This window comes from Lynx rufus, unplaced genomic scaffold (assembly GCF_022079265.1).
Source record: "Lynx rufus isolate CCGP_SWC_20201006 ecotype Redwood Valley unplaced genomic scaffold, mLynRuf1.p SCAF_15, whole genome shotgun sequence".
In the NCBI taxonomy this organism is placed as follows: domain Eukaryota; kingdom Metazoa; phylum Chordata; class Mammalia; order Carnivora; family Felidae; genus Lynx; species Lynx rufus.
This window is the reverse complement of record NW_025814829.1, coordinates 15,721,592-15,733,621: the sequence shown is the minus strand read 5'-3', so window position 1 is coordinate 15,733,621 and position 12,030 is coordinate 15,721,592. Positions and strand designations below refer to the sequence as shown.

The window sequence follows — 12,030 nt, the reverse complement described above, 5'->3', positions numbered from 1 at the left end:
ATGTCTGTAGGTTTAGCCATAAAACTTACCTTTAAAACCTTAGCTATTATGACATAGTAAAGTTAACTTTAAGAAATACTATACTAGGCAAGTTTGTTTTTAAATTAACCCACTCCATTAACAGTTATTGCTTCAGTCCCATACGTATAGAAAACTTAGAATTGAAAATGATTATAAAAGTCATGCATAAAAGAATATGTAACTGCGTCTTCTTACACTACCACAAATTAAAAGTAATTGCTATTAATGGATTGGCCACATTAGCAGAAAAATGTTGCAAAAAGTTAAATGATGGTAGTTGTATATCATCATCAGATAGTTTCAAAGAGAAAACAAGTGTATTTCAATCATTTCCATTTTTTTCTTAGCCAGTTCTTGGCTTTAAAAAAGTTTTTTGAAGTTCATTCTTTCAAAAGTGGACAATCTTACTGTGTTCTGAATGCAAATGTAAATTTATTTTAAAAGGTAGTTCATTGGAAGGGAAATTATTTGTGGAGTCAGTGAATATATAAATACAAATTTTAGTGGACTATAGCATCATGATAAAACAAAATCCTTATTAAGAAACTGATGGAGCAGACACATACTTTTAATTGGTGTGGCACATACATAATTCATGAATGCACCAAAACAAACTATGATGGTCTACCAATTAAAAACAGAAGCTATAAACTTCTGTTTCCAGCCAGGATGGAATAGCAGGGACTGCATTTACTTTTCCACAGCAAATCAATGACCCCAGCTTTCATTTCAAGAAACTAGAAAAAAGAGCAAATGAAACCTGAAGTAAGCAGATGAAAGGAAATAATAAAGATCAGAGTTGAAATTAGTGAAACAGAAAAGAGAAAAGTAGTGGAGAAAATCAGTGAAACTAAAAGCTGGTTTGTCAAAAATTAATAAAATGGACAAACCCCAAGTCAGCCTGGTCAGAAAAAAGAGAGGAAAAGGGCACCTGGCTGGCTCAGTTGGTAGAACATGAAACTCTTTTAAATATTTATTTTTGGCAGAATGCAAGCCAGGAAGGGGCAGAGAGAGGAGGACAGAGGATCCGAAGTTGGCTCTGTGCTGACAGGCTGACAGCAGCTAGCCCAGTGTGGGGCTTGAACTCACCAACCATGAGATCATGACCTTTAGCTGAAGTCAGACACTCAACCCACTGAGCGACCCAGGTGCCCCAGTAGAGCATGCAACTCATGGTCTCAGGGTTGTAAGTTCAAGCCCCATGTTGGGTGTGGAGATTTCTTAAAAATAAAATCTTAAAAATAAAAAAAAAATTAAAAAAAGGGAAAGAAAAAGTAGAGGAGACACAATGACCAATATTAGGAGTAAGATGATACCACTTGGATTCTGTAGATTAAAAAGATAATAAGGGAATATTCTAAACATTATTATGCCAATCAATTTGACAACTTGGGTGAAATGTATAAATATCTTTAAAGACATAAATTACCAAAGCTTATTCAAGAAGAAATGGATAACCAGTATAGCCTTACTTTATTAAATAAATTGAAATTGTAACTTAAAATCTTCCCACAAAGAGAACTGTAGCCAAAATTGCTTCACTGGTATATTATTTCAAATATTTAAGGATTAAGTAATACCAATTTTATACAAACTTTTCCCAGAAAAAATGGAGAGGAAGGAATATTTCCCAATACTCTCTGAGGGCCATCATTATCCTAACACCCAATACAGAAAAGACATTACAAGAAAAGGAAACTACAGACCTAACTCCATCATCAACATAAATGCAAAAATTCTTAAAAAAATATGTTTTTTTGATGTTTATTTATTTTTGAGAGAGAGAGAGAGACAGATAGAGCATGAGTGGGGAAAGGGAGACCGAATCAGAGCAGGCTCCAGGCTCTGAGCTGTCAGCACAGAGCCGGATGCGGGCTCAAACCCTTGAGGCATGAGATCATGACCTGAGCCAAAGTTGGATGCTTAACTGACTGAACAACTCAGGCGCTCCATAAATGCAAAAATTCTAAACAGAATTTTAGTAAATCAAATCTAATAATCTATTAAATGGACAGTATGTCATGGCTGAGTGGGGTTTGTCCTAGGAATTCAGTGTTGGTTTAATATTTGGGATTCAATGTGATTCACCAAAGTAACACACACAAAAAAACCCGAAAAACTATATGATTATCTTTTTTTTTTAAATTTTTTAATGTTTATTTATTTTTGAGAGAGACAGAGACAGAATGCCAGTGGATTAGGGGCAGAGAGAGAGGGAGACACAGAATTGGAAGCAGGCTCCAGGCTCTGAACTGTCAGCACAGAGCCCGACGCGGGGCTTGAACTCACGGACCACAAGATCATGACCTGAGCCAAAGTCAGATGCTCAACCGACTGAGCCACCCAAGCGCCCCTATATGATTATCTTAATAGACACAAAAAGCATTTGATAAAATCCAACATCTGTTAAGAAATATGGACTATTATATTTTACCCTGTTTGCCAGCTAACAAGTTAGCCTGTTTATATTATAAAGGATTGTATTATTGATATATTGATAAAGAGATAAAAGACTGTATTATGTATTAGCCTTGGCACAGTAGGCAACAGGAGATTCACATTTGCATTGGATCCCTTGTCCTACAAGTCCATGGGAGTGGCAGTAGATAGAGGTGGATGTTGCACACATGGGTCTGTGTCATAGCTAAGGAACCCTGAGTTTAGGGAACTTCCAATTTTATTAAAGAGGCTGCTAGCAAACCTGCTCGGCCTTTGGCTTTAGGAAGATACTATGGATAGCACGTAAGTCTTGTCTTTGCACCAGGGGGAGACATTATCTATCTTTCAAGTCTGTTTATTGAAATAACATCCTTGAAACGATAGTCCAGAACTCCTCCCAGAAGATAAGCAGAAACAGGAGAAACTCATTGAGAGTTGTCTCCCAATAAAATCCATTTTTCCTTTCTACCCCAAACATGCCATCCCTTCAGCTTCTCTGATTAATCTGATCTGACCCACAGAGCTGGTATTGAATCTGTTTAATTTATCTCTTATTGTGTTTACATTAGAAAGCAGTGGCTTTCTCCTTAAGTTTTTGTTTTGACCTTTCATCTTGGCTGAAGGCCATAATTCAGGTATAGGTAGTAATTGCACAGACTCCTCCTGGGCTTGCCAGGAGGGAGTCTTGCAGAATTCCATCATTCACAACAACTCTGGCCCAGGAGTTGAGACAAATCTGAATGACTTTTGGGGCCAATATAGTGTTTCCTTGACATGAAGCTCTGTTGGGAGTTCTCCTGAGGTACATGTTCCCTTGTTTGGAGGAGAGAGGCAAGTTAATGCTTGGCTTTCATACAGAAAGTCAAAGTATACTTATGAGAGTGCATCTAGTATGCTTAGAAGCAAGTATTGCTTATAATTGTTGAGGACCCCAAAATGGAGCCTTCTCATTAGGGATACAAATTCACAGCTCTCCAGTTTGGGGTTCACAAATATTTGAGTCTAGTCCTTGTTTTTGGGGTGATTGTCCACAATGCAGATTTTCCTACTTGGTGACATCACTAACTAAATGACATTTGTCCATACCATTGAATGACATAGTTAGGGATGATATCTGGGACTATTTTTTGTAGGAGGTGTAGAAGCCAGGGCCATATCTTTACTTCTCGTAGATTTGGTGAGGTTAGGGGAATAACAAATTGTCAAAACTTTTAGAAGATAGCATTACATTTAAATTTAAAGCATTGGCAACAGAGGGCCCTCCCAGAGTTATCTTTCTTCAGGAGAAAAGCTCCAGGTATATTTTAAAGAAAATTATTTTTGAAATTAGTTTTTGAATAGAACTATTTTACAGAGCCACCAGTATCATAATACAAATGTGTTAGTCAATACACAAATATCTCAAACGTTTTCATTTCAGTACTTCCTTTCATTTTGGAGCAGAGTCCTGGTTTGGATGACAAATCCTATGTTAATCCTGTTTAAGACCTAGTTCAACTATCCATGAAAGTTGCTCTGATCAGCAAGGATAGTAATGATCTCTCCTGCTTCTTAACTTCCAGAAGGCTCTCTGGTGTACCTCTCATAGGCATGTTATGCATGCTGCCCTTTGAGTTGTATATACCTGTTTCCTACTGATTGTGAAGTTTTGTTTTGTTTATTTTTAAATAAAGTCTACCCACTACGTGGGGCTAGAATTCAGGACCCTGAGATCAAGAGTCACATGCTCTACTGACCGAGCCAGCCAGGCTCCCCTTGTGAAGTTCTTAAGTATTGCGACTATTTATTATTTTCTGTCCATGCCAGGACCTAGTACCATGCTTGGCACATAAAAGGTATTTGTAAAATACCAGCATTTTGTTAACTTTTTAAAGCCTTCTCCCCACACCCACCTTTTTACTTAATATATGTTAGGGAGTCTGCATTAAGTGATTCTTTGTATTTAGTGTTTGATAATGTATACCTCACAAGAATCGTGTGGATTAGATGAAGCAGGAAGTATTCTTGTTTTATACATGAGGAAAGTGAGGCTCTAGGACATTATGTTCTTGCTCAGGTTTAAGAACTTTAAGGCAGTGCTCGGATTGGAACCAGGCCTCTTGAATCATTGCTTCTCTTTCCTATACCATGCATTATTTGAAATTGAATGTACATAAGGGAATTATTAGATACTGAATGTATATAAAGAGATAGGTATTAAGAGTTGAGTAGTATGTCTTTTGTACCCCAAAAGTTGTGTGTTTGTTTAGCTTAAAGTTGTTTAAACAGGCGTCATCACTTGAAATTCTACCCGTGCAAAAGATTTGGGGACACTTTTATGCAATGGACTTTTGTTCTTTTAGTATACTATGTTTTAATGTTTGGCCTTTTTACAATTGATTTCCAATAGCAGTAACCAGTATTAACAATTGCATTAGTGTCCTTTTGTGCCCTTTTCAATGCTCATAAATACAGGTTTACATTTGTAAGTTCTTTCCCCCCAGCTTCCTATATGTAAATGTCTATCAAGATGTTTTCTACTACAAACAGCCTAGTAACTCTCCTTGTATATATATCTTTAATACAAGAGTGAATTTTTAATAGATAGTTGCTGAATATAACAAATTGAGTCCTGGAATGGTATGAATGCCCAAAGTCATGTAGTTGGTTGACTGAATTTTTTTTGTAACTTCTTTTTTTTTTTTTTTCCCAGATAGGCCAAAGGCTTCTCTAGCTTTTACTTGACAATAATCTGGAATATTAAAAACTGTCCAGACTTTGGAACCAGATGTGGATTTTAATTAGTGTTTTTTTTTTTTTTTTTTTTGTATATACTAGCTGTAGTGAATTTAGGCAAGACACTTAACATCCCTAACCCTCTTCTGTATAATACTTGCCTTGCAGTGATTAGAGAAAATGCATTTAAAGCACTTTACACGTAGAAGGCACTGGTAAATATGGCTGTTTTTTTGTATTTTGATGATACTAGCTAACATTTAGTAAACCCATAGAGTGTGCCAGGCACTGTATTAAATGTATCTCATGCGTACAAAATTATCTCATTTATTCCTCACAACAACTCCATGAATATGGGAACAGAGAGGTTGGTTATATAGCTAGTAAATGGAGGAGCTGGGATGCAAACCGTGGCATTTTTGAGGCCAACCTCTTAACCAGTACACTGTTCCTCTGATATGTACTACTAGAGCAGGGTGTCTTAGTCTTGGCAGTGTTGACATTTTGGGCCAGATAATTCTTTGCTGTTTGGCTGTCTTGTGCACTGTAGGATGTTTAGCATCTCTGGCCTCTGTCCACTAGATGCAAGGCCTTCCCACTGGTGACAGTTGTGACGAATGTCTCCAGACATTGTAAAACCTTTCTTAGGGAGGCAAGGGACAAGAAAAGTTTCCCTGATTGGGAACCACTGTCCTAAGGAAGGGTATGTTTGGCGGACTCTGAGGTAGTTGAAAATAAAATAAAATAAAATAAATAAATTAAAAAGTATAGAATTGGAATTTAGGGAAAGGGTCAGAGCTAAATATGTGATATGAAAGTCACTGGTAAGTGGTAGTTATTTATTACCACTTAAAAAAAAAAGTGTAAGTAAAAGGGAAACAGCAATTGAGTAGAAAGAGTGGATTGTAAAAGAGACAGATTGAGAGGGACTGAGAAGTCGGGGTGGTGTTTCAGTGAAAATAAACTTGAGGGGCGCCTGGGTGGCGCAGTCGGTTAAGCGTCCGACTTCAGCCAGGTCATGATCTCGCGGTCCGTGAGTTCGAGCCCCGCGTCAGGCTCTGGGCTGATGGCTCAGAGCCTGGAGCCTGTTTCCGATTCTGTGTCTCCCTCTCTCTCTGCCCCTCCCCCGTTCATGCTCTGTCTCTCTCTGTCCCAAAAATAAATAAACGTTGAAAAAAAAAAATTAAAAAAAAAAAAAAAAAAAAGAAAATAAACTTGAAACCTCTTTCAATTGTAAAAGTAATATACTCCCATTATAAATAATTAGGAAATAGTAAAGGAATTAAAAGGATTTGTCTGTGAGCTTTATCAGTTTTACCATTTTAATTTGTCATGTCTCATGGCCCCTAAATGTACATTCCTTTCAGTTAGTATTTTATTTAATGGTGAAGGAAAAAATGAGTTATTTTGTTTTCTGAAGAAAAAATTTTCTTATTTCAGGTTGCCGAGGAGCCCAAGTAGAAGAAATATGGAGTTTAGAGCCTGAGAATTTTGAAAAATTAAAGTAAGTATTATCTTAGTTGTGTTAAAAATAATGTCTGTACTTTAAGCAGATTGTTGTCTATTTTACTTGGATTACAGTAGGCTGAATATGTCATCTCCTTAAGTCTTTTTTCCATCTTGTGAGAGAGGTATTATTACTCTCATATTATAATCAAGACCTGAGACTCATATAAGTAACTTGCAAGGGATTACAAACTAAGTCTCTGTAATTCCATATCAAGATGGTTGATTAATTTATTATGATATTCACTTATAGATCAATAGGACTAGAAGACAGAACACATTTTCACATTAAAAATGTGAATACCTGAATATTAGATTAGTCTACAAAGCATATTTAGTACATAACATATATTAATAGTAATTCAGAATTTGTGTGTTATCGCCTTGCTTCTTGGTGAGATTAAAGTTCAGATTCCAAATGTAGATGCTAGGAAGTTTCTTCCTTTCTCCCATGCTTCTGACTTGTGAGCCTCTTCTTATCCCCAACCTTGTGCCCATAAGAATGGACCCTGTATTGCAAATGGAGGACTAGGGAAATTTTCTTTGGAGGGAGAGTTGTTGGATTCTTGGAATATGACGAGGAGTAGGCTTTATTCATCTATATTGGAATTCAATATAGGGTTAACTGCTTCTTTTAGTTTTGCTATGTTCTTATTTTCAGTTTTTAAGAGAGGTGATACAAGGTAGAAGTGAAAATCCAGATTTGAGAATAAACCTTTCATTATAATTCTGTTTTACCTGATGTAATTTTAAGGTTTATTAGCCTTGTCTTAGACAACATTTTAATGACAATGAATAACAATAGAAATCTTTAAAAAATTTCTCAAACTTCATTCGCAATATATTTGGTAAGTAACTGACTGAAATGTGATGTGTTGACTGTGTGTTAAAAAACAAGAAAGGTTTGGTGTCACTAATTTGTACTTTCTTTTGTAGGCCAGTTCATGGGTTAATTTTTCTTTTCAAGTGGCAGCCAGGAGAAGAACCAGCAGGCTCTGTAGTTCAGGACTCCAGACTTGACACGATATTTTTTGCCAAGCAGGTATGGTCCTCAGATACTCTGAAGTCTTGAGAGCAATCCTTTTGATAAAAAGAACTGTATTTCACTTTTGTGTCTTTGGTATACTAGTCCTCAAACTTTTTTGCCTTAGGATCCCTTTACGTTCTTTTTTTTTTTTTTTTTTTTTTAACGTTTATTTATTTTTGGGACAGAGAGAGACAGAGCATGAACGGGGGAGGGGCAGAGAGAGAAGGAGACACAGAATCGGAAACAGGCTCCAGGCTCTGAGCCATCAGCCCAGAGCCTGACGCGGGGCTCGAACTCACAGACCACGAGATCGTGACCTGGCTGAAGTCGGACGCTTAACCGACTGCGCCACCCAGGCGCCCCCCCTTTACGTTCTTAAAAATTATTGAGGTCTCCAAGAGCTTCTCTGTTTATATGGATTGTATTTATCAATATTTATTATGTTAGACATTAAGACTAAGGCATTTGAGAGTTACTTATTAATTGATTTAAAAATGACAAATGCATTACATGATAACATAAATAACACATTTTTTAATGAAATATAATCACATTTACCAAAACAAAATTAGCAAGAAGTTTTACATTTGCATTTTATGTTGTTTTTGCAAATTGTAAATATTTTGCAAATTGTAAATACTGTTTTTGCAAATCTAATGTCTGTCTTAATAGTACATAGCTAGATTCTCCTATCTACTTCTTTATACTCCTACTTGCAGTGTTTTTGTTTTGTTCTGTTTTTGGTTGAAGTATATGAAGAAAATTCAGTCTCACACATATGTAGTTGGAAAGGGAAGAGTATTTTAATAATCTTTTTCAGAGAATTCTATTCTTTGATGTTATATCAAAACTCTAAAAATATTTCTTTTTTAAATGTGAAATCTGAAACAGTATCAGTGAACTTTGTTCTTTGTTATATTAAATTTTTTTTGGTTTATCTTTCTCTGCAAATGGATCTTATACTCATTCAGCATTCAGCAACGTTGTGCATTGGTCATTTCAAATATTCACCGACTTCTACAGATCTTCTGAATGTTGCCACATTTGTTTACATACCTTATCAACAAGTCACATGTATTAATATTACCATCTGTAGAATTAGAAAAGTTGTTAAGTATCAGGAAACTTTTAAACTCACAATGGAGGATCTAAGTCATACCAAATTCTAGTTTTCACTTGAAAGTTTAAATTTTATCAAGACAATAAATACTGTCAGGTTTTTTTCTTGAAGTAACAGACTCATTTTACACAATTCTGAGAAAAATATCTGCCACATGCCCTGTGTGAAAAACCGTATTTGTCTTCCATTTGTGCTCTCAAGTGAAAATGATGTTCCAGGAAAAAAGCAGCCAACTTAACTCACAACTCAAAACAATCATACCACTGCCCTTCCTTGAAATGATTAGCATGTTTTGGTTTGCAGCAGAAAGTGCTTTAATTTGTGCTACGTATTTCATTTGATAGACTACTAAAGACTTGTACTCCAAGGTCAGAATTTAATAAAAATAACTTTTACTGCTTCATTAAAGACAGTCTTCAGTAAAATTGGCTTTTTTTTTTTTTTTTTAAACTGTGTATCTGTGTCAGTGAAACAGTTTAATGCCACTGCCTAGATTGGTGCTAAAATACCAGCAGTATTATCTACCATTGGTTGCTATTTTACTATCAGTGCAAATATGAAAGCAGGGAAGTAGGCAAGGACTGTCTTTGAATTATTATAGAAATGATTTTGAGCTCATGAACATCTTGAGAAGGGTCTTAGGAATTCCCAGGGTTCCATGGACCACACTTGACAGGGGCTGTTCCAGGACATACAGTGAAGTGTTTAGTATTAGGTGCCGCCGTATATCTATCTGGTCCATTGTTTGGAAAACTGAGAGAGTAAGTAAGAGAGGTTTGATATTTAAAACTAAGCTAAATATAATTGCACTTGTTTGAAAATTGCACTTATTTCTGAGACTCAAAAAATTGCTTAGGATAATGTTTAACCTTTAGAAAGGTCGAAAAATAAAAGTGCTAATTCTCATTACTGCACTTTAGCTCAAGGCTTTGCTATTCCACTTAGTAACTTGTTTTCTCTTTTTCTTTTACTGCTTCTTTCCATTTCCCCCCAACTTTTTAAAATTGAGTGTTTTTAGAGAACTTAACACTGTCATGCTTTTACTTTACAGGTTAAGAAAACATTATTGTGTTTTTTTTTTTTTATGATAGAACTTTTAAACTACAGAAATACATAGTGATAAAAGTGATCTTTGTAATCCTACAGCCATTTCTATCAACTACTTTTAACGGTTTGACTCATTCATTTAATCAACAAGTCGTTATTGAGCACTTTGTGCTAGGTATTAGGTACTAGGTATATATAATGGTCAACAAGACAAGGCGTGTCTCTTCTTAATAAGAACTATAATGATAACTATGCCAACAGTAGCCAACATTTATCATTCTTATTGGGTAGCAGATATTGTGCTTTAGATATATTGTTTATTTAATCCTTGCAACAACTTAGTGAGGTTGTTATCCTCATGTCACTGATGAAGAAATTCAGATGAAGAAATTGAAGCCTGGAGAAGTCAACTTATTTTTCTGAGGTCACATGAGGTTTTTTTTCCCTTAAGTGTTTATTTGTTTGTTTTGACAGAGAGGTAGAGAGAAAGAGAGAGAGAAAGAATATGTGTGCAAGCTGAGGGAGGGGCAGAGAGAGGAATAAGAGAATCTCAAAAGGGCTCTGCGCTGACGTGGGCTTGAGCCCAGGAATCATGGGATCATGATCTGAGCTGAAATCAAGGGTTGATGCTTTAACCAACTGAGCCATCCAGGTGCCCCAATATGTATTATTATTTTTTATTATTAATTTGTTTGTAGTAGTTGATCCTCAATAACACTGTGGTTTTTACAGATTCCTTATTATTTCACAAATGTGGAAACTGAGTCCCAGAGAGATTATGAAACTTGCCCAAGTTAAGCAGCTAGTCATTGGCAGAGCTGATGTGCAAACCTGGGCACTATATCTCTGAAGTGTCTGCTCTCAACCACATCACAACACTGACTCTTTAAAAGTATTCTTGGTATAAATGTCCTATAATTTATTTAATCTCTTAGTGATCAATATTTTGAGTTTCTAACTCTTCCCCTAACACAAATAATTTGTATATCATAATATTTGTGTACTTCTGTACTACTAATGTACTAATATTTGTGTGTGACAATTATTATAATTTTAAAACCACAGTTTGGTTTTCAAGATCTAGATAGTAGAGAGAAAGTAGGGGACAGACAATTTTAAAAGTCCTTCAGGTGTTTTTTTCTCCTTTTAAAGACAGTTTTTATTTTTTGAGGTATATAAAAATATGCACTCATTTTATAAAATTGAAGCATTATAAATATATAATATAGAAAATAAAAGTCCCTTTTATAATCCCTGTTTCAGAGATAGCCACTGAAAATCATTTATATTCTTCCAAATTTGTGTGTGTGTGTGTGTGTTTAATTTCTTCCATGCTATATTTCTTCCACACTAAATTGTGAACCTAAGAGTCTGGGATTTTATTTTTATGTACCCTTCCTGGTACATACTAGATATCCAATAAATGTAGACTGAGTTCTTCATCTCTAAGAATATTACAATTAACAGTGGTATTCACTAACAGTAAGACATTAATGATGTCTGATTTATAGAGGTCTAGGTATTTTTAAGGTGAAAGAAAGTGCTCTATAAAGAAAATAAATGTTACTAAAGTTTCAATTTATAATTTCTGGAGTTCCTTGATATTTTTCTAGTTCTGTATTTCTGTTTTAACTGTAATTTAATGGTTTATTTGTATTATACTTGCCATGTTTATTAATGTGTAGGATTAGTGATTTTCTAATAATCCTGGGTGGTTTTTGTTCTGTATTATGTCAACAGTTCTTATTGAACTGACCTATCAGTAATTCCCCAGTAATATCTTAATTGTAATTCCCCAATAATATCTTCTGGTCTTTTTAGTGTATGCCTCCTATGAGTCTATGCCAGAAACTTTATATTACATAAATAATATAATCCTTAATTCTAGGCTTTAAGAGCTAATAATGATTTTATCCAGGAGTCTCCTATTTTCAGAAATTTGAAAAGTATAATTAAAATTATATTTATTTATGATACGGTCATACATATTAACTAAATACATATCTTTGGTATTTATGGATGGAATTGCATCAATTTAGAAAGGTAATACTAATCCTGGCCGTCTTAAACTAATCATTCATATGCTGTAATTATAGGTGTGCATGTACGTGGTTCACTGAAGAAATAAAGTAGTAATTGTAATTACTAGTAATTA

At 35.1% G+C, this 12,030-nt stretch overlaps 1 protein-coding gene across 2 annotated transcripts in view; it reads left to right on the top strand.

The window, feature by feature from the left end:
* UCHL5 (ubiquitin C-terminal hydrolase L5) overlaps window positions 1–12,030 on the top strand; it is a 39,653-nt gene that overhangs the window by 1,801 nt on the left and 25,822 nt on the right. For both annotated transcript variants that reach the window (XM_047076565.1, XM_047076564.1), the window contains exons 2-3: window positions 6,616–6,679; window positions 7,618–7,723. In XM_047076565.1, the coding sequence (XP_046932521.1) occupies window positions 6,616–6,679; window positions 7,618–7,723 (170 nt within the window). The remainder of the gene's footprint in view (window positions 1–6,615; window positions 6,680–7,617; window positions 7,724–12,030) is intronic.